At 42.4% G+C, this 23,296-nt stretch overlaps 1 protein-coding gene across 12 annotated transcripts in view; it reads left to right on the top strand.

Annotated features, from left to right (window-relative positions):
• ARHGEF28 (Rho guanine nucleotide exchange factor 28) overlaps nt 1–23,296 on the top strand; it is a 306,584-nt gene that overhangs the window by 158,279 nt on the left and 125,009 nt on the right. For 11 of the 12 annotated variants that reach the window (XR_013445747.1, XR_013445748.1, XM_036080795.2 and 8 more), the window contains 4 exons: nt 1,603–1,783; nt 3,691–3,763; nt 14,903–14,955; nt 15,528–15,588. Coding sequence is in view for 10 of the 12 variants with exons in the window: in XM_036080795.2 (XP_035936688.1) it covers nt 1,603–1,783; nt 3,691–3,763; nt 14,903–14,955; nt 15,528–15,588 (368 nt within the window). In the remaining 2 variants the exon portion in view is untranslated. The remainder of the gene's footprint in view (nt 1–1,602; nt 1,784–3,690; nt 3,764–14,902; nt 14,956–15,527; nt 15,589–23,296) is intronic. The other variant, XM_078067194.1, reaches the window with a different exon arrangement.

The following is a 23,296-nucleotide window of genomic DNA, read 5'->3' as shown; positions in this document are numbered from 1 at the left end:
AAGTACCTTGAAAATTACAAAGTACTACATAAATATTAAATATCATCAGAGTATTATTATATGGTGTGTCTTGATGGACTGGTTTTTCTTGTTTGACTCATGAAACTCAATGTAATTAATTTATGGTTTTATGGTACATAAATGGATATTGGAGTAGAAGTTAGAACTTTCTGTTTTTCTTCTACTTTGGTCACATGACCACCAACCAAGGGAAAAGCCCATCAAAAGGAATTGTCTTTTTCTTGGCTCTAACATGACCCCACTTGCTTTGCCCAAAACGTCAAGGCCGGCGTTACTCACTGATGTAGTCATTGTGGATGGTTCATTGTTAGATCAGAGTCCTGGCTGACTTCATCTTGGGTAGCTTAGTACCTTAGTACTAAGCGTAGTACCTTAGTACCTTTCTACTAGGACTGGAAGATGATAATATGTTCCTTAAAAGTTTGCAATCTAACAGATCTATTCATGAATGGTATTAGAAGTAGACTGTCAGCTAAATTCTGAGTATGTGGTGAAGCTTCCATTTTCTAAATTAATAACAATCTTTTGGCTCAGGCTCAGAGTCCGTTTACTTCAGTGGCATGTTAGCATGGGGAGTTGTTTTCCAGAAGATTCTAGTAATTAATATCAGGAGTGTGGGGAGATGCCCCGAATCTTAAGAGTACAAGGATCTCTCTTTATTGTTCCAATCGATGGAGATAGCATTTATTTGATTAAAAGTATGTTATATATTTGTGAAGTGTATATTCATTAATTAAATGGGGTCATGTAAGAAGAGGAAAGAGCCATAGAGCTAGCACTGTGAAGTGAAGAATCTGGAAGCAATCGTGGGGATGTGACAACATGCTGAGGTGGGCTGCTCTCTGGAAGCACTAGCATTTTCCTCCTGATGCTCCTTCACTGTTGCAATTGCATGACCTTGGGAGCCATCCAGAATATTATACTAACTGTGAAGCCTACGTATAGCTAATAAATGTGCAACTGTTGTTGGCCAAAACAGAACAGAAAGTAAGTTTATTTTCAAGAATTTAGTTTGGGGATGTTGTTTCTTTGTTTTTGGATGTTTTCAAGAATACAACAAGATCAAATGTATGCATGTTTTAATTTGCATGACAAAATGATTTACAACAGTGGACCAGTGTGCTATGAATATCCCACTTGTTTGTAACATCCAAACCTCACTGTGCTCCCTGGAGATCATATCTGTTTTCCACTGTAATCACCTAATAAGCTGTTGGCTGCCAGCTAATTTGTTCTACCACATGTGACCCCGTTAAAGCAAGAGGCATCTTTTTGAATTAAAAAGAGAATGAAATATTGAGGTAAAATACTATGTTTAAAAGTCAGTAGTTTCATTAGTTCTACAAATGACAGTAAAGTATGTAGTGTATGTGAATAGCTTCTCAATTGGCATCTTGTCTAGGTAGAAGAAGGTGGCTTTATTAGCATCTGTTTACATGATCTTACATACTTATTGTCAGTACATGGCTTTCATGGATCGTTTTGCCAGTTGGATTGGTAATAATGGGGGCAGTGAGGGTAGTGGGATCTTGGGGTTGATGTCTTGGAAACTGCCAGTGGTTTTGATTTGTGACATTTCAGTTTCCAGGGCAGACATTCTCCAGGCTTCTCCCGAGTGCAGCTCAGCGAACAAGCTTTCCTGAAGTATATTCATTCATCAGAGACACTGACCCTGACGCTGAACCACATAGCCGAGCATTTGTTGGAGGCAGATATTAAACTCTTCAGGAAATACTTTTGGGACAGAGCCTTTCTCCTCAAGGTGTGTGTGTCTCTTCATTCTGGTGTATAATAACTCATACTCCTTGAGAGTACAGACTGCAAACTCATTATTTTGGGAACTGTGTTTTGGAGGATAGCACCTTTTTTTTTTTTTTTTTTTAAGATTTTATTTATTTATTTGTCAGAGGGAGAGCACAAGCAGGGGGAGCAGCTGGCAGAGCTGACAGAGGGAGAAGCAGACTCCCTGCTGAGCAAGGAACCGATGCGGGACTTGATCCCAGGACCCCAGGATCATGACCTGAGCCGAAGGCAGCCGCTTAACCAACTGAGCCATCCAGACATCCCCTTAGCTACATTTTTCAATCTTGTTTTAGTTCTCTTCTCATAACACGTTTTCCTGTTAATCAGAATGTTGAGAATTTAGTTCTAGAACTTGGCTAAAATTAATAAGGCAACTAGGAAATTTAAGTGTCCTACAATTGCATCCAAATTTACTCAAAAGAATAAAAATTGTTTTGGGGTGCCTGGGTGGCTCAGTCGGTTAAGCGTCTGCCTTCAGCTCAGGTCATGATCCCAGCGTCCTGGGATCGAGCCCTGCATGGGGCTCCCTGCTCAGCGAGAAGCCTGCTTCTCCCTCTTTCTCTCCCACTCCCCCCTGCTTGTGTTCCCTCTCTCGCTCTTTCTCTGTCAAATAAATAAAATCTTAAAGAAAAAAGAATAAAAATTGTTTTAACACACCCCATTTACAAAAAAAAAAGTATTTTCCTATTTCATTTTTGTTTTGTAATCAGGAAGCAGCATTCCCTGATGCCCTTTTCAGGTAGCCTGGGCAGTTACCCTCCCCAAAAGACTAGGGTGTCAGGGTTACTGCTGACCCCAGGTAATCACGTGGGCCTTGAGCCTGCGTGGTGAGACCTCTTAGGACCCTAGGCACTCAGGCTCCCATCTCCTTAGTGCCTCCCAGGACGTACCTGGTCTGTTCTACCCTGTAATTCCATGATGGGTCCTCGAAGAGACAATACTGCCTCTTGAGGGTAAGGCGGGTGGGAGTTAACAGCTACGGAGGGTAGGTGAGTGGGCACTTCTTGTTTCCTGCCCCTCTGTGGTTTGGTTAACTGTGTATATTTTCATGTTTTTTTGTTGCTGTTGTTATCTGGCCTCAGGATGTTGTTCTGAAATGGTCAAGAGCAAGGCGCTTGATACACTGAGTTTAATTAATAACATGCCCATGAGGGTTCAGGGGTCTGGGCCATTTGCTGGGCTGCCTGCCCAAGCATGCCCATGTGTTTGTTTGGGAACATGTGCGGATGCAGTCTTGGGCTGTTTCACTGTTTGGCACATCAATATATAATTCTGTGGCTCTTCATCGCTCACCGGCCGGGCAGTAACCATTTGAAAAGAAAATGCAGAGAGCTCCAGGAGGGCACTTTTTCTCTGAGGCCCCCAGCTTGCTCTCAGCCAGGGCAGCCTGCCCCAGCATACGCTGGCTTGCAGAGCAAGGCCCGTGCACATCCTGGGTCTTCCTTGTGCTGGGGATCCTGCCCCCCGGACCCTGTGTTCTTTGGCATGGGGAGGGGTTTCTCAGGATGGGCATCTGCAGAAACAGTGACTCCTGTTTACAGTTTCAAGATTTTCTGTTCTTCTGTCCCTTTTTGGTTCATGCATTATGTTCCTGAGGATCTTCTGGTTGTGATGTGGGAAAGTAGTAGAAGATTCATGGCGGGGACGTTTGCAACCCATGCCTCTTGGTTCCCCCAGTGTCTGTCCTCCTCTTCCTGGGGTGCTGCCTGAGTGTACTCCAAGCAGCTTTACCCACCCTGTCTTTCCAGACCCCTCCAGACTGTCTGGCCTGTCCCAGCTCCCAGACCCATGTTTGTGATTTCCATCTCCTTGTCGCATATCTGAAGCCTCCGATTGTTTTCATTGATTTTTTTTTTTCTTTCTTAGGTTCTTGAAGATCAAGAAGCCAGGCCAGAGGAAAGACAAGACATGCCATCCAGTGCTGCAGAAACTGAAGAAGGTACCCAAGCTCCTTCCCCACACTGAGCAACCCAGAAAGTGCTCAGGACTAACAAGTTAACTGGTGGTTGAAGTGGGTAGTGAAGCACGACAGGGACCAAGGGCCTCACAGACAGGATCAGGGTTGTGGGACACAAGGACGCTGGTTCCTCTGACAGTGTCAAACAATGTAATCCGCTTTCACTTTTTATTCAATTAGCATTTACGGAGTGCTCTTGGCTAGGCCCTGGGCCAGCTTCTGCCACCATCCTGATCTTAAGGGTACTCTCCTGATTCAGTGTATTCTCCTCATGTTCAAGTTCAGTGTGTTCCTTCTAGGCTGTCCTTCATCAGTCCCTGGTCCCTCAGCTTGTTCCACCTTTGTGGAGCCCTGCTCTGCCCTGGGCTAGTCAGTCTTAAAGGGGATGGAGATGACCACTGGCATGCAGGGCTGAAGGCAGGGGATGCTGGATGTTCATCAGGGTGCAGACAGTCATACCCAATCCAGGTTGTCCCGCACAGCTGTTGACAGTCCTACGTATCTACTTGTGGGAGTCCACAGCAAGAGGTATATTCTTAATAATGCATTATTGAGGGATGCCTGGGTGGCTCAGTCAGTTAAGCATCTGCCTTCGGCTCAGGGCATGATCTCAGGGTCCTGGGATTGAGTCCTGCATCAGGCTCCCTGCTCAGCAGGCAGCCTGCTTCTCCCTCTGCCTGCCACTCCCCCTGCTTGTGCTCTCTCTCTCTGCCAAATAAGTAAATTTAAAAAAATCTTTAAAAAAATAATGCACCTGCAGGAATCCTGTACTCTTCTTTATTTTCTCCAATGTGGCAGTTTATCTGGGCATACATGCTTCTACTTCATTTCATTTCAGGTTTTTTTCCCTTTTTCCATATACAAATAAGTCGATCTGTTAGCAAGTCTTCGTGATCGACACGAGTTTTGATTCTGGGGAGCATTCTTACCTTTTTTCTTAAATAGTCCTGACTTCTTGAACAGATTCTGATTTCATGTTTTGTTTTTCATTTTTATCCCAAATCTTAGTAGTTGTAGGAATCTGACTTCGTCATTATGTCTTGTAAGGTAGTTAGGGCAAACAATTTATGTATTGAAGTACATATTATCTGATTATCAATTCTTTCCTTTTCCTTTATATTTTAGAATATTTTTTATTTTTTGAAATTATGCATGAGGATAAGGTTATACATAATAAAGCATGGTTACATTATCCAATTTCAGGAGAGTGGAGGGTCATTACAAAACATCTGTTACATGTAAAGGGACAATAGTCTGATAGGGCTGAGAACCACCATGCTGGATGCTGGGGTTAGGGAGAAAAGATAGGACAAGACCCTTGCCCCGAAGCCACCAAAGTTGACTGCTGGTGAATAGTTTTGATTCTGCTTATATTTGGCAACATAGACTGAGTTGCATTTCACTTACTTGTCAGGTAGTAAAATCTTAAACTCTTGGCCCCCATGTTTGTTAAAAAGTAGTCTTGGATAAGGAAGGTTTGTAGCAAGTTGTTGGAAGTCTGTGAGTCCCATCCATATTGCACATACTCCTGGGTTAAGCTCAGCAGCTGGGTTTGCTGTTCAAGCTGGATCTGCTTGGGCCCCTATGGAGTTGCCCTCATGTGTGTTCTGTAGATGATGTGCTGGAGGCTCTGGGGGGGCAGTGGGTCCTGCCTGCCTAAGGAGGCCGTGGGTCTCTTTATGCTTTCTCCTAAAGACCTGTAGGAGGAACCTCTTTCTGGTTTCATGTCAGGAATGCTGGCTTCTCCTGAACATTTGGCTCGCTTTTATTGCTCTACCTATAACTTACAAGGTGTTTTTCTTGTAGCTGGTTGACAAAAACAAAAACTTGGTGCTAAGTTTCTGGCCTGGAAATGTGTAGTGTACTGCTAACTGCATTTTTGTGTGACCCTTATTTGTCCTTGCTTTTTTTCTTGTGATTTTTACTTGTGTATTTTGTGTATTTTCTTCCCTTCTAATTCACCTTTAAACTAATTTAGAGCAAAGTAGGGTCTGAATAAGTGTTTAAATTCTTGCCCTTAAGGGGCTGACAGTTGAGGTTGGGGCAGAAAAATAAGCTGCCCCAGCACATTATAATAAGTGCAGTAGGAGTCATATGCAAATAATGCTGTGAGAAATCTGTGGCTTGTGATGGTGGAGTGGTCAGGGAAAGCTTCCTGGAGGAGGTGACCCTGGAGCTGTGATCGAATGGAGGGAAAGAAATTCCAGATAAGGAAATGTACGCAATACAGAGTTCTGGATCACATGATGAATTGAGGGAAATGAAGATCATTTTGTAGTCCTGTTGATTAGGGGTGTGTGGGGCGTGTGTATGTGTGGGGGGAGGGCACGTGTGTGTTGTCAGTAACACAGGCTTGAGAGGGAGGCATATTGACCTGGCTTGTACACAAGGCAAGGAATTGGAACTCCACCCTGACAGCTCTGGGAGCTGTTTCAAGCAAAAGCAAATTAGGTTAGATTATTACTTTCGAAAGGTCGCTGTGAGAATGTGGAGAGTGCATTGGAGGGTTCAGTGGGGGGTGGGGGGGATGGAGGGGCACTGCTGTAAGTAATACAGAAGAGGGTCTGCACCACAGCAGTGTAATGATCGTGGAGAGGTGGGGACAGATGGGTACTGCCCTGAAGGTGGAAGATGTCAGGTGGGTGTCAATGGTGAGGGAGAAGGGCGATTCCTCCAGTCCTTGTGTGTTCCTAACTGGGTTAGACCTTACAGGAAGCAGGATCATGACAACAAATGTACCCCATTTTAGATGGGTTGAGTTTGATGGGTCTAGGAGCAGCCAAGGTAATACACCTGTGGTCATGCAAGCAGTAAGCAAAAGATAAAAACTCAAGTGCTCTAACTTCAAATCATTAGTGTGTAATGTATTGTATAGACCTTCTAGGCAATGCTTTGATTTGTATATTCTTGGGGGACATATTAGAAACTGTTCGCAGGTTCCAGCAGAGGGCAGTATTCAACTAAAGTGGAACTGCTCCGTTTTTGTCCATTCATAAAGCTCTAGGCAACTCAACTGGAAAAACAAAGCATTTTGAATGTCAAAGTCTGCTTCCCCCCTTCTTCTTTAAACCCCAAAGGGGAACTTTCCCTTTGTGACCTACTAGAAGATTCTTAAGAGATCATGTTTTTGTGTTCCTCCAGGGGCAGTGAGTGGAGTGGGAGGCCCTAAGCTTGTATCTGCAGCTGCCATCGATTAAAAGATGAGAGCGTTATCCTGGAGATGGGCTTTACTGTCCCCGTTAGTGTGATAAATGGTGTCATTATTGTCTGTGAGCCAATTATGTTTCCATAGTTTCGTAACTGTAATCATACTCCCAGAATGATGGGAAGTTACTCCAAATGAACGAAATGGCCAAAAAGTCTTCTCATTTTTAATTCGCTCAAATGAATAAGCTAATTATTAGTATTAATCCACCAACCGACTCTTTTGTCCCTTGCCTTCTTTGTTCCTGCTATTCTAGGATTTCCTGAAGAGCATTGTTCAAAACCCCAATCTTGGAAGAAGCTTTGAAAAATAAGGATTCTTTGACCAAATAAGTTAAAAATGCAGTCTATGAGACCCCCATTCCTGGTGGAAATTGAGAGTACATTTAATGTTTTTCAGCTTCTAGTTAAGTCTTGCAGTCATGACTCCTGTGCCACATTATGTAATAGTTCTCTAAATGGTTCATGCAAGAATCCCCTTTTAATGGTTCTTAGGCCATCTCATGAAGGTGGTCTGGGGAAGGAACATGGGGGATGCTGCTCTTCCTCATCTCAACTGCTCCTGACCTTTCCTTCCTTTTCACCATCACCTGGGTCCTCGCCATCCATTAGTACGGTAATGGGTAATGCTCACACCGGAGCTGGGCGCGGGAGGTGTTTGTAAAACTCCTCATGGTCATCGCGAATATTCAGAACACCCATTTATGATGCACTTTATGATGTTGTTTGGGAGGCTGACAACTGCCTAGATAGAGTCTCTGGGGCCATAAAACAGAACCACCGCAATACCCCTGACCATTACATGACTCCATTCCGTTTTATATTCTTCTGTAGTTAAAAACCAAACCAAAACCCTATGTGATTTGCTGTCTCAGCTTCTGTGTTAATAGTCCCTTATTTTTTTGGTTTCTCTGCATTAATTATGTTCCACATTTTCATTAACAAGGAAATGGGGAGTTGGGACTGGAGCATGACTTGTAGTCACACAAGACAGGGGGCAGAATCCTTTTCTGCAGGGCTGAAGCGGGAGTTTCCCCGCAGGGCAGAGAGGCTTCCTCTTCATGAGCCCCATGAGAAAGGCGGGAGAGTCTGTGGATCCAGGCACAAGGCACAGCCTAGGCAAGCAGTTGAGAATCCTGCAGGTTCATCGACTTACCCATTCAGTGAATGTTTGAGTGCTCACTTGCTGACAGGCAGGGTTCTAAGCACTGGTGACATAGCAGTAACCAAAAAAGCAAAGGGAAAAACCCTGATCTCGAGGAATTTACTGTTCTATAACTGCCCTCCAGTATTTGTGGGATGCCAGGCACCATTCTAGGTGCTGGGAATGCAGTTGTGAGCTGAGCAAAGTTGGGACATTCATGGCGTGCACTTGCCAGTGGTCACTGAGAGGGACACTTCCGGGTGTCAGGAGTGTGTTTTCCCAATTTTATGGCAGCACAGAGAGATCACGTAACTTGTCTGAGGTGAGACAGCTTGCCCAGGCAGTCAGAAGGCCAGGCAGGTGCATTCTCTTACCTCTCACACTGTAGACTATCCACCGCCCTTCGGTAACAGCACACTTAGCTATGCAGTCTTGGGGCTGCTGGTGGAGAGTTCTCTCCAGCATTTGTGTGATGGTGAAGTGCAAAATTGGAATCATTGCCTTGAAATGAGCTTTCTTCCACATGGCTGACCTGTCTCATAAAGTTCTTACAAGGAAGATTTATGACCCACGTGCACAGGCATGTCTCGATGACACACAGCAGCTACAGGCAGACTCTGCTAAAACCTCAGTTCTGCCATGACCTGGCTTCTGAACATCGTGCGGGTTATTCAGCTGTGTTTCCTTTTTTGCAAAATGGTGGAGTTGGGTGTATCATTTAATACTTCATAATGAGGCTTAAATGAGAAAATACAGATGGAGCCCCTGGACTAGTGTCTGACCTTTGATGCTTAGCCATTGGGAAGCATCATAGCAAAGCTAGCTTATTATAAGTGCAAGTTGTAACATGTGCTAGGCTGGATTTAGTGGTAATCATGCATGTGTTGGGATACCAAGACGAGGCTCTTCCTGTCACAGTAACGAGGTGAGCAGATTGTTTTGTTTGAACATTCTTTAGATGAGGATGCAGCCCTTCTCTGTGTGCTCTGGGTGAGTGAAATGTGAAGAGGGAGTTGCGTGGGTGGGTGGGGGATTCTCCTTCTTTGAGTATCTCCTATGAGTTATTGGGAAAACAAGAGGGCTTTTATCTATGCAAGATTTCCTTTCCAAGATTCTTCATTTATTAAATATTGTAACTGAATGCTTTTTTAAGAAGTGTTGAATATGGTTTCAATGTCAAGATACAGGTCATTTACACCAGGATGGCTGGGACTTGAGGTGTTGGGGATGTCAGGACAGCAATTAGACTGTTCTGTGGGGATGGTTACTCAGTTGGACACAGAGTTCTTATCTTAACCCCAGTATGGAGTATCCATCCAAGGACTTGATCAGCGTTGTTCACCTGAATGTCAAGTATTTTGGCATTTTTGAGACAATACAGATCATACTAAGGGAATGTACTTTCCAGCCCTGGGAAGTGATTTGTAATTGTTCATTTCATCTTACAGAGCAGCTCAGCTTTCTCTGTGCTTCCTTGAGAGGCTGACTTTGCCAATCTACTTTCTCCTCCTGCCCACAGGAGAGAGCGAGTTTCATCATCAAAGGGCCAAGGATAAAAATAGGATATCAAGTTAATATGATGCTCATTTTATTTATTATTATAATACTAGTATTTTCTCACACATGAAGAAAAATTCTCCTCCTTGCCTCCCCAGTTTATCAGAAGAATCTCAGTTTGAGCTGGAAAGAATCTTAGATTCTTCAGAACTCACCTAGATGTAACAGACTCTGTTCAGATGGGCTATGGATACTGGTTCCAGCTGGGTCAGATCACCTGGGTCAGATCAGCTGGGTAGAGGCAAGGACTAGCATTAATGGAGCCTGATTGTATCAGGAGTCTAATACACTTGAAATAAGCTTAAGTTGAAAATATAGCTAAAGAGTTTCTTTCCTGAGTTGAAATAGAATCTAAGTGGGAAGTCAGAGGGACAGAAAAGTATTCACAAGACAAAATTGAATGTTGTTTATAGCTTTCAAGTATGACTTGCCTCATTTTATTCAAGCAGTTGAATAAATCAGGCAAATTACATCATGACCTCAGTGTGAGATGTCATGATTTAGAGCTTCTGCTTATGTGATAGTTGCAACCAAAGTTTTGGGCTGAGCGTATCTTTTTTTCTCCCCCACGAGTAAGTTCTTCACTGTTTGAGACTTTATGGGGAGTGGGCAAATGCATACTGGAGATGTAAACAAAACAAAACAAACCCAAAATGATATTATAAAAACATATTAAGCATAGTTACTGTATGACCCAGTAATGACACTCCTAGATAGAATGAAAACCTCCATCTCCATAATAACATGTATGCTAGTGTTCATAGCAGCATTATTCGTAACTGCCAAAAGGCGGGAGCAACCTAAATGTCCATCAGGAGTGGATATACAAAATGTGGTCCATCCATACGGTGGAATGGCATTTGGCAATAAAAAGGAATGTACTACTGATAGATTACAACATGAACGAACCTTAAAAATATTACATTCTGTGAGAGAATCCCCATACAAAAGACCATATATTGTGCGATGCCATTTATATGAAATATCCAGAACAGACAAATCCATTAAGACAGAATGAAGATTGGTGGTTGCCTTTGGGGTTGGGGGGGAGGCAGTTAGGGAGAAATGGGTAGTGAATGCTAATGGATATAGGGTTTCTTATTGGGGGTAATGAAAATGTTCTCAAATTGTGCTAATGATTGCAAAACATTGAATATGTCAAAAATAATTGAATTGTACACTTAAAATGGGTAATTAGTATGATATTATACCTTAAAGCTGTTAAAAACATGCATGTAGAGAAGAAGTATATTCTAAAACATTAACAGTGGTTTTCTTTTGCTTTTTAATTATTTTTTGTGGCTCAAAAAAGTGTCACAAGTAATTTAAAGTATGTAAAAGATGTCAAAATCTTTTTGAAAGGATGTAGAGTGCAAATATGAAAATTATATTGTAAATAATACATTTGGAGTTGCTTTAGGGTAGGAATTTCTTCTTTCACCTGATGTCCTCTCCCTGGCTGATCCTGTGGCTCAACAATGCTTGTTCACTTGAATGGACTGTTGGGGCTCACAGACTAATGGGGCTTATGCTCATATTTTTATAGATAATTGCCTTATCCTTTCTCCCAATCCATATTTATACTGGGAAGTCCAAAAGGTAGTTTTTACTAGTATCCCCACTTTTAGGAAAAAATGGAGTAATTGAGATACTGAAACAAAAGGGCACAGTATTAAGATAGTCTGTGAGTTAAGAGTAGGAGAGTTTCTCAAATTTGTTCCCTCTGCCATTTTAGTTCTCTGGGATTTGTGAATTGGACATACACACTAGGATAAAACACTGAAGTGATAAATTGAAGCAAAGTTGTTAGAAGGGAAACACCAGTGCATAAACTGGAAAGAAAAGGGTGGTTTTGGGGCTTAGATAGAGGGGTGGGAGGAAGCAAAGGGAAAAGCATTCATCTGTCTGCTCAATCTGGCAGTTCAGAAGTTATGATAAACAGTGCTGGTATTCAAAGTGTTTCAATTAGTATTTCAAAAAAGTGAACAACTTTCCCTTCCCTGTCCTGACCTAGAGCTTGCCTAATGATCCAGTACATCTCGTCAGCTATTTTGGGCCACCAGATTGAGGTGGAGGAGAGAAGCATTTATTCAGTGCCTTTAATATGACAGGCATTCGCTTGGCACTGGGGATTCAAGGGTTGGGCCAAAATCAATTTGGACCCAGCCTTCCCAGAACTCAGTCTGTTGAGAGAAAAGGATCCATTCAAAGACTCTGCACCACTCTACTTTGGGCCTTTGTGGGGGAGGCAGCGTGAGCTGAGAGCATGACCCTCGTTTTTCAGTTGTACTTGTGATGATGCCCTGCCAATCTAACCCAGTTGTGAACTTGATTGTGGACAGTTGAACCTGAACCAAGAATGAAGCAGCAGTAGTTGTCTGGCTGGCTCTGATCATGATTTTTTTTTTTTTTTTTTTTTGCCTCCTTCCTGGGAGGAGTCAGATGACACAGCAAAGGGTAGTTAAAGGAGAATACTGATTGTCCTGTATTTTCAGTGTAAGCTTTTGCTTTGCCTAAGTGCAGCCTCTGTGGTCCCATTTTTCAAAAGGGAGCAATAAGACTTAACACAGAGTTGAGATCTATTAGGCTAATTTGTTTCTTAACAAAACACTGGTAGTCATCTTAGAGCTGCCTAACCCTGTTGTTTGAAAACCCTGTTTGCTGGTACGGTGTTGCTGGTGAACATGAATATTAGAGATTATTTATTGTTCCATTATAGTTTGGCAATAAGAGAACATGTTTATTAAGTTTGGTAAATCGGATTTAGAGGGGATAATCCTTCTGGGTGGGCCATGCAGGCAAGATTAATAGGCCTTTAAAAGTTACTGATATCATTATCTGCTGCAGGTTGCCATGGCAATGTGTGGTTTGATCGCACTATGCCATTGGTGTTACAGTGGAGTGAGTGTAAAAGGATCCTAGTCATTTAGCAGAAACTCTCCTGGAGCAATTTGATTAAACTCCGGTCGAATGAGTGCCAAATTCTTTAAAAGCTCTAGGATGTAGCTGTGTATTGTCCCAGATTAATTAAAGATACATTATTATTCTGAATCTATACACTGTCACAAATATTTTTAATAATGTTTGCATAAAGATTTTATAACTTTGGAAGCTATTTTTAAACTGATGAAGTACAAATTTTATAAACACTTGTCTCTTTTAATAAAGTTTGTGGTAGTGGCATTAATTAGATTATACCCGAAACAAAAGAAAAATGCAGTAGATAATAAGGAAAACTGTAGGCTGACAGTGTGCAAACAGTGAAATTTTGAGAGTGGCAGGAAGCTGGAATCTGAACACATTTACCATGATGACCCAGCTTCTGTTACTGCAAGCTGGGTTTTCTCAGATGCTGTGGCCTTCTGCATTAGTACGATCTTGAACAAAATGCATGCTATTCCTTTTCATCAACCACCCTAGGTACATAATTCTTTAGAATTGCAGAATCCTAAATTCAAGAGCATACGGTCTGAAACAGTTTTAAAGGAATATTTTATAATAACAAAATAAAAACGTGTGCGACTCTCTTGATATCTAGGCAGAAGTGTCTATTGAAACTTGGGTTCTCGTTACCCTCCCTTTCTTCAGCAAATGGTGCTCTTTCCCCCACCTAGCCAACTTTTAGAGTTTGGGCTTGTGTGTTTCAAAACAAAATCCGTCGTATTTTCTATAGGTGCTTCCCATCACTTTCTGCATCTGTGCACTGGGGCAGAAAGCTTTATGTTAGGGTTTTGAATTTGGGCACTTGAGCAGCCAGCTTTTGAAGGGCGAAGCCAGTTCATTTTGGCATTCCTAGGGCCGACCGTGTTGTTGTGCAGACGTTACTGTGCTGCCACCTGGAGGCCCTGTGTGGGGTGTGCATTTAAAGGTAGGTGGGGGGGTGCCAGAGAGCAAAAGCCGTCCAGGCTCGGTGTCCGCGTGTCCTTAATCCCTGTTGATGTCAGTTGACATGACCACGTGAAACTGAAGGTATTATCGTTTCATTTTAAACTATGGGGCTAAGAAGGATTATGGATTCAAGAGACTAAGCTACTGTGGAGTATAAATATCTCATTAATTGTTAGTAAATGCAAAGTTTCTATTACGCATATTTTAAAAAGCCCATCAGGACAGTGAGGAAGTTGACTTCTCTGCTCTATCCTTGCCTTACTCTGATTTGTCAGGAAAGTACCTTATACTTTTTCTAAGCAAGAACATGAATGAACCTCCTAGCTTCCGTGCCTGGCAATAAGAGGAGCTTGAATAAATCCACCTGGAGGTGTGAAGCCTCTGGTGGCTTCAGTTAATGGGCTGGCAAAGTGGAGCGGGGACTGTCTAGGTAAACTAGTGGGGTTTCCCCAGAATCGGCATCAGGCAGGGCAGCTGAGGGAGTCCAGAGGAGGCCTTGGGCCCACAATAGTGTATATTCCTACCATTGTTGCTAAAGTTTCTTAACTACCTGCCCTTGCTAGGAGTGTCCAGCGCTTATTTTCCCCAGGCCCAAGTCTGCTTTTGGTGGTTATATATTAACAATAGTGGCTCTTGTTTACGGGCAACTGAGTGGGAAGAGAACCAGTCGAGACCCAGAGGAAAATACCCCTTAAATGTTTAACTTAGAACATGCTGACCACTAATATTTCCAGGAAAGGTTTATTCAGAAAAAGGGTACCTGGCATGCCTGGGGCCTGTCCGTGCTCAGCCTGGCACCATTTGTGGTGGGAGCCCAAGGGTTGTGCTGGTGTTACGGACTTTCAAGGATGCCCAAGGAAAGGCAGAACCTCATCTGGAATGAATTACGCGCTTTTGAAACATGAAATCTGTGGTATTTAAGGAACTAGACATGTGGGATATCCTTAGGTAGGTACTAGTCATGTCCTTAGAATCTCGGCTATTTTGAAGAGCCTTCGTTCTGTGAGCAGCCTGCCTTCTGAATCAGGGGTATTTGTTGATTTAATGATGGTTTTTTTTTTCCTCAGGATTTCCTGCAAGAGGTCCTGGGCTTGTTTACCTCTTGGTCCACACAAATATTACCAGAGTGTGGCAGTTGGACCATCACATACTCTGTGGACAGTTGATTTTTAAGAAGCCTAATCTAGGCTAGCTCTGCACAGACAGCTCCTGGGGCAATTCATTTATATTTGTTGCCTGCTTTTTGGGTTTTCTTTCTTTCTTTCTTTCTTTTTTTTTTAATGAAAGCTCCTATCAGCAGATCCTGATGAGGATCATTCCTTTTGCAGAGATTAAGAATTTGGTGACCAGCAGATCATCACCTGAAAAGGAGGATGTAAAGGTAATGATTCTCTGCCCCTCTTTCTTTTTTGCACTTTTCCCCAGAGCTGAAGTAGAAGTGAAGATCTAGTGGTAATAACAAATTTATCCCCCCCCCAAAAAAAACAAAAACAAACCTCCATGTGTACCCCATGTCACATTCAGAATAACTTGAAATTCAGTTGGCTTTATTGCATTTTCAGTCTCTACTCTTCATGACCAAAGCTGGCTGTCTTTCTGGGTTGCAGTTGTATATTCAAGACGATTATATACATTTTCCAAAACCAAGTTTTTCCTTAAAGATGGGTAGCTACAAATGTTTGCCAGCAATGTGACTGCAAGAGTACGCTCGGGAGACGTCCTGGGAAGAAAGGACCTAGGGAGGGCTTCCGCGTGGGGCGGGTCCTTCCCTTTCTGTAGCTCCTGAATAACACTAAGTAAGTACAAGACTAGTTTTGTTGATGTGCGGCGAGACATGTAACATGTCTTCACTGATAGTTTCTGAGGTGGTTTTTTCTGAGTTGATAAAAATCAACAGAATTGGGGCACAAAAGTAATTTTTGTCAAAACCCTGCCTGACCTTATCTTTTCCAGTGTGTGGAAAACCTGGTGGTTCAACCGAATGACCACGAAGACCGGGACAGTCTAGATTCGGGTATGTTCCAAAATAGTGCTTTCCCCTGTACTCCTAAGAGTATGCCAGTCCTGGGTATAGAGAGGACCAGAAGAAAATAAATTTTAAAATAAAACCTTCCTTCCTGGGAGCTTTGTCTAGTTTTCAAAACCGATGCAGATACATTTTTGTTGCCGCAGCAGTTACAATACTTTGAGTTCAGGGGTTGAGGCTCCACTTATAATCCTTTGAAAAACACACCAAGACAAAGCAATGAAGGCTTTGCCTGAGCAGTTGAGCTCTGAGCCGGACTCTGGCTTGGGACTGGTCCTGTGTTAGTTACCTCGTAACTTCTCTGAGGTAGGCACCAGCTTCAGTTTCAGGTGAAGTGACTGAGGCCCCTGGCAGACAGCCTGTGATGGGACTGAGACTCCTAACTCCATTCTGCCTGGCCCTGGAACCCCAGGCTTACCACCGTCCCATTTTGATGCCCAGTTGTGGGGCCCTTGGAGCTGAGCTGACGAGCCTGCGGAAGGACCAGACATTGTCTGGGCACCAGGACATCCCATGGCACAGTGAAGGTAGTTTTTCCCCGGGACTGGACATGCTCATCTGCCTACAGATTCTAGTTCACATCTTCCTAGGGCATGTCCCCAGGTCTCCCTGGCCGCTTGCTGGTTCTTGAGGGCTAATCTGGACCCTAGAGTTTGAGTTTGAGCCTGAGGAAGCTGTTGGAGGCTGGAGGACATACATAACCTGGGCCATCAGCTGATGTCTCCTGTGGGCCCCTGGGCGGTCTGTGCAGACCTCTGGGGCTGAGTGGAAAGCCCCGGCGCAGAGCTAGGTGCTAGGTGTTGCCGGGAGTGGGGTGGTATTAGCGGTAGTAGAGGAGTGCTCAGGCTGATGTGAAAGGGGGGAAGACCGAGATGATGCCCAGGGTGAGTTTAGTAGTGAGGGGGGCCAGGCCTGGAGCCTCGCGGCACAGGGGTCTTGCTGGAGGCCAGTGGAGTGTTGTTGGCACATTTGGCAGGCACGGGCAGGACAGTGACAGCGGTGGGGGGCGACTCATGAAGAATAAAGCAAGGTGAGGAGAAAGCACGACCGTCAGCGGCCGCTGGCTGTGCGGCCCGTAGCCTGGCTCCAAGCCAGTGGTGTCTGCCCGGTCTCTTCGGACGAGGTACTACCACTGAAACTGGAACAGAAACTTAGACTCTGCCAAGCAATTCGCACACCTTGAATATTTCTGCTATATAAGGTAAGGGTAATGATATACTTCCAGAAGAGGGGAAGAGGAAGGGGAAATGGAAGCAAACATCTCAGTTTAAATGACTCTTGGAGGCCATTAAATCCAGGAGCATAGCTGCTGCTCGAGCATACAGGATGTCTCATCTACAAATTACATCATGCTTCCAGGAATGTTAGCTTTGAAGAATGTTTACCAAGACAAATTGCTGGAGGGGGGGGAATGTCGGCAGTTACAAGTATTACATAGGATGATTTTAATTTTCACTTTTAAAAACTCCATTCTCAAACCGGTACATTTGCTGGGTAAGAAGCCCCGTGGTAAGGAGAATATAGTAGCCTGATCTAATCGGTGTGTTTTGTCAGTAACATCATTGTGTCTGAGGAGGATCGTAATAAATGATTTGAGACAAACTCGTATGACTTTAATCCCCAGTGAGTTATGAAAAGGGCCACAAATGATTGTTCCTTGTGCTAACATTGGCTTTTTTCTTCATTTAAACTTTTAGGATTGAAAAAACTTACCTGACTTTATGCAAAGAAAATGGTAGTAGATTTTAAAAGAACCTTCTGGGACAGAAGGGGACAGGAAGCAGTGAGCAATAGTTGGATGATAAGCTGGAGTCTGGAAATTGAAACAGCTTTTCCACAAGGCCACTTCCAAACTGTTGTGTTATTTTATATGTGCTTACATTCTGCTCAGTCTCCAAGGACATACTGATAAATGTGGGATCGAGGTTTATTTCTTTGCTGACTTGTATTATTCAGAATGGTATGATGTTAGTTTAGCATGCTCTCATAAACTACATCAGTGACGTTACAGTGGAACTTGCTGTGACGATGGGCATGTTTTATATCTGTACTATTCAACATGAATAGTAGCCACATAGGTCTGTTGTGTGTGTGATGTATGACTGTGTGGCTGAGGAATTAACTTATAGCTCTAGTTTTTATTGCCCCGGAAGTTCCCTTTGTATTGTTGACCATCAGAGCATCAAGAATCCTACTGGCCATTAGTTCATACACTGAAAAGGACTGTTGATTGCAGAGATGATGTCTTGGGTGGGTAATAGCTGGTAAGCTCATCCAAGCCAGTGCTTCTGAACCACCTCAGTGAGTAGTAAGGGGATGTTCAGGAGTGATGGCTCTGTTCTCTGTGGATGCTATAAGAGCCTCAAAGGGGAGAATGGCAGTTGAAGGGTTGGGATCCAGTACTGGTGCTATCAGAGTGCAGACCGGAACTTCTCAGTGTGTGTTTCCTTTACATTGTAGGCATGTAGAATGGAGAGAGAGGGCAGAGCATTCAGAGGAAATGAATTTAGAGAACATAGATGAGATGGGTCAGTAGAGAAATTAAGAAGGGAGAAAGAATCTGTTTGGCTCAAGTCTGCAGGACTCAATAGGATTAAGAAATAGAAGCTCAATAGTGGGCCCCAGCAAATGCTGTGCCAAGGAGAAGGGAAGTGAACATCAAGCACGAGCAAGGGGACAGCTGTGAGAATTTGGAGGGATGGTGAGCTTCAGCTGCCTTCTTGGAATCCCACCTGCAAATGAAGATGCATAAACCATCATTGCACTAGCCAAATTGCAAATGGCTTGATACATTGCTGTCTTGTGAACTCTACTTTTAAAGGGTTGAATTTGAAAAAAATAGAACTGTGCCTCATTAGAAATGAAGATTTTCAGTTAAAAGTTAAGTTTGTCCTTGAGGACTGCGAATCAAGAGTGCCAGTGTGGCAGGTGAATTACAGAAGCTCCTGGAAGGTGACACTCCTGCTCTCTTAGCAAGTGATACTCCAGAGTGTGAGTGAAGTTGTGTATGTCAGGCCAGATTTAGTGACATTCAGACTGATGTTGATTTTCCTGCAGTAATTTATCAGCCATGTCCTGCATTGGACTAAAGATGGCTTGAGAGTTACCTACCTACAGCTGTACATTGTAGGACTATTTGGATAGAAAAAATGAAGGATTGGTGAGATAGAGTGGTTAAAGCAAGAACCATGTGAGCATGTTTTAACTTTCCTCAAGGGACAAGATAGGAGGGAGGTAGAGACATTAGGGGAGGTGGTGATGGAATTGGTTGGCATCATGGTTCTGTGCTTAAGAAGTCCCAGTACCTTGAAGCTCTGGGCAGGAAGGAAGGCTGCATTTACTACCCCAGGTCTGGCTGGCAGAGAGTGGGGCAGAGAAGATTTCATATAGAATATCATGTCAAAATGAGACTTTTGGAAAAAATAATATTTTTATTTTTAAAATTTTTTAATTTTAATTTTTTTAAAGATTTTATTTATTTATTTGACAGAGAGAGACACAGCGAGAGAGGGAACACAAGCGGGGGGAGTGGGAGAGGGAGAAGCAGGCTGCCTGCTGAGCAGGGAGCCGATGCAGGGCTTGATCCCAAGACCCTGGGATCATGACCTGAGCCAAAGGCGGACGCTCAATACCTGAGCCACCCAGGCACCTCAAAAATAATATTTTTAAATTGTGGAAGCAATAAATGCTCACAGTAGAAAAATTGGGAATTTTAGAACCTGTAGGAAAAGAGAGAAACAACCATATATTTTGCCCACCCAAAGCAGCTGCTATTAAACTTAGCTGTATTCCTACCAGTATTTTTATGTGCATCTATTTTTAAAATAGTTGTGATCATGTAAACAATAGAATTTTGTGCCCTGTTTTATTCATTTAACATTATATGCCATAAGTAAGTTCTGTGTTAGTAGGTAGTTTAAAATGATTCTATACATTTTTCTACAAAAAATAGGGGTTACTTTTCTAAGAAGAAGGGGAAAATGTCTAGATTTTGCCAGTCAGTATTTATCAGTGAGAGGAAAAGCTCTTCTTTTTATAATATGTATTGCTTGATTTTATAGAGGGACCTGATTTTCAGTATATGCTGAGGTTCGAATCCCAATTATTCTTTAGTACTTTGGGTCACTTCATTGCTATTACTGTTGGTTACCTATATGTAACATGAGAAAAAGAAAACCTTTTAATCTTTTAGTTAGTAGGTGTTGGGGCCTGGGAGGTGTGGGTACCAAGGAGAGAGATAAAACAAAGCTGGTGTGGAAAGAAACCTGACCTGATACCCAAAAAAATTGATCCAGACCAGTCATGAGGAGAAGGAAGCAGGAATAGACAGAAATGTTCAGTAGGAAGCAGAGTGTTTCAGATTGCTTAACCTAGACAGCACAGACTTTCAGGACTACAGAAAAGACCCAGAAGGAGAAACAAAGGTGCTATATAGGAAACTTAGGAAAGAATATTTTCAGTAAACGGAAGCTGGAAGGAAATCATTGGAAGATCCAGAGGATCAGCCCCTCTAGAGCAGAATGTTTGGTGTAGTACAAACTCGTTTTTTGGGATCCCCATTTGTGGGTCTATCTGGGAGAGGTCCAAGCCCATGGATTTCAGTGGTAAGGTGCGTGGAGACTGTGTAGTGAATCCTGCTGGTTTGGCATAAAGCACCAAATAAGTAGGGCTAACCGGGTTAGTCTTTGTTCTCTTATATTAACTAAAAGTTTAGAAATAAATTAATGCCGCTAAGTTATACAAGCATATAAAACAGCACTTTTAAGTTGTTTGTGGGAACAGTTTTGAGATGATTCCAAACAGCAGGAAATCTTAAGATCTAGGACCCACGGGATGCCTGGGTGGCTCAGTCGGTTAAGCATCTGCCTTCAGCTCAGGTCATGGTCCCGGGGTCCTGGGTCGATTCCTGCATCAGGCTCCTTCCTGAGCAAGGAACCTGCTTCTCCCTCTGCCTGCCTCTCCCCCTGCTTGTGCTCTCTCTCTCTCTGACAAATCAATAAATAAAATCTTAAAAAAAAAAAAAAATCTGGGACCCATGTCTGTAGAAGTGGGCCCTCTGTTGGCTGTTATTTGATAACATATGTGTATCTATGTTGAGATCTCAAGAATGTTAAACATGAAGGAATATTTAAAAAGTGTCAGGGAGAAGGAAACTTAGCAAGCTCTCAACCTTCTGAAAAAGAAGTTTTGAAGTCTGATTTTTGGCAGATCTTTCTCTATGCCCCAGGCTACAGAATCTTCTGTGGATTCCTTTGTGGTGGTGGGGGGGGCAGTTTTTATTTTTACCACAAGCCAAAGCTTATCAGTGATTGGATTTTGAAATAAAGGAGCTGGGGCTAGGAATGGAGAAATAACCCAAGACCACTGGGAATGCAAAGTTATTTGTAAAAATGGACTCGTATTCCTTCTGTTGTGTTCAATGAAATTTTCTTACTACACTTGTTGAGGTTTTAAACGTTGTTTTTGGTAGAAGAAATTACTGACTTACTGGAATTCTGCTGAATATTACAAGCTCTGTTTGGGTCCTTTACTATAAGTGTTCTGCCTGTTCTATTTGTGGCTTCATTGTTTGGGCATATTTTTCTTGTGGAATGTGAATAAAGCATTTTTCTTTAAATTAGACAATTAGAATATTTATTGGCAGAATTCTATCCCATGAATTAAAGAATTGTGGGACTTTTAGGTTAATATATACTATAAACTAGAGCACATGAAGAAACTAAAGCCTTACTGGAGGTGTGTAGTATCATATTGCTTTTCTTCTGGTTAGAAAACACACATACAAACACTGTGTTAAACTGGAATTCCCAAATCTACTGTCTGATGAAACCATGAGTCTTATGCTTTGCCTATTATTAGCTCACAAATGTAAAAAATGCAAAATAAAAGTGAGTTAAGGTTAAGAGTTGCATAGGCACTCAGTCTGTGGTTCTAAACTCAGCCTGCACATTGGGATTACCCTTGGAGCTTTAACAATACTGAAACCTGTGTCCATTCCCAGAGAAATCTGATTTAACTGGTCTGGAGTGAAGCCCGCACTTAGAGTTCTTAAAGTTCCCCGGGTGATTCTCAGTGTGGCCCAAGGTTGAGAACCATGACGTACTTCCTTGAGGGAGCTCTGCCTTGCTGAAATCACCCCTTCCTGGGGTTTCCATCTTTTTAGAGGTGTGGAAATGTGGTTCTACTTGTATTGCAATAGATGGCAAAAGCAATAGAATGGAAGCCAATTTGTATTGGGTTTGCAGACTTTGAATGAGTATCATCATCATCAATATCCTCATAGATATGTGGGAAATGTAAAAACTTTGGAAAAAAACTAAGAGAAAATCCAGTGATTGTCACTTGCTTTCAGAGTCATTTAATGACATAAATGTACCTGTACATTTCCAGGTACACAGATGGAGAGGAAGCGAATTGGGTTTACACTAATACCATAAGGGCTTTACAAGGATGCCTTGTACCCATGGTACAAGCCAAACTGCCTTTTGTTTCCATTCAACAAACCAACTTAATTTCTGAAATGGTAACTGAGGGAGGGGAAAAAGGGCAGTTTTTTCTCTGAATTTTAAATTTTCTTTTTTTTTTTCATTTTATTTTTTCATCATGATAAGTGTACTCTTCAATCCCCATCCCCTATTTCACCCATTCCTCCACCAACCTCCCCTCTGGTAACCAACAGTTCTCTATAGTTAAGAGTCTGTTTCTTGGTTTCTCTCTTTCTCTTTTTTCCTTTGTTTGTTTGTTTTGTTTTTTGCTTGTTTGTTTTGTTTCTTAGATTCCACATATGAGTGAGATTATATGGTATTTGTCTTTCTCTGACTTATTTTGTTTAGCATTATACTCTTTAGCTCCATCCATGTTGTTGCAAATGGCAAAATTTCATTCTTTTTTATGGCTGGATAATATTCCATTGTATATACATACCACATCTTCTTGATCCGTTCATCAATCGATAGACATTTGGGCTGCTTCCATACTTTCGCTGTGTAGATAATGCTACTATAAACATCAGGGTGTGTGTATCCCTTTGAATTAGGGTTTTTGTATTTTGGGGTTAAATACCAGTGTGATTGCTCAGTTGTAGTGTAGTTTGATTTTTAATTTTTTGAGGAACAGGCATACTTTTCCAGAGCGGCTGCACCAGGTTGCATTTCCACCAGCAGTGAACAAGGGTTCCTTTTTCTCCACAACCTTGCAAACATTTGTTGTTTCTTGTGTTTTTGATTTTAGCCATTCTGATGGGTGTGAGGTCATAACTCACTGTGGTTTTGATTTGCATTTCCCTGATGATGAGTGATATTGACCATCTTTTCATGTGTCTGTTGGTCATATGTCTTCTTTGGAGAAATGTCTGTTCATGTCTTCTGCTCATTTTTTAATTGGGTTATTTGTTTTTTGGGTATTAAGTTGTATCCATTCTTTATATTTTTTAGGTTAACTAACTATTGGATATGTCATTTGCAAATATCTTCTCTAATTCCATAAGTTGCCTTTTAGTTTTGTTGAGGTTTCCTTCACTGTGCAGAAATTTTTTGTTTTGATGTAGTCCCAGTAGTTTGCTTTTATTTCCCTTGCCTCAGGAGACATACCTAGAAAAATGTTGCCTGGCTGATGTCAGAGAGATTACTGCCTGTGCTCTTTTCAGGATTTTTGTGGCTTCAGGTCTCATAATTAGGTCTTTAACCCACTTTGAGTT

This window comes from Halichoerus grypus, chromosome 2 (genome assembly GCF_964656455.1).
Source record: "Halichoerus grypus chromosome 2, mHalGry1.hap1.1, whole genome shotgun sequence".
Taxonomy (NCBI): domain Eukaryota; kingdom Metazoa; phylum Chordata; class Mammalia; order Carnivora; family Phocidae; genus Halichoerus; species Halichoerus grypus.
Note: the sequence above shows the minus strand (reverse complement) of the source record. Positions and strands in the feature narration are given on the sequence as shown.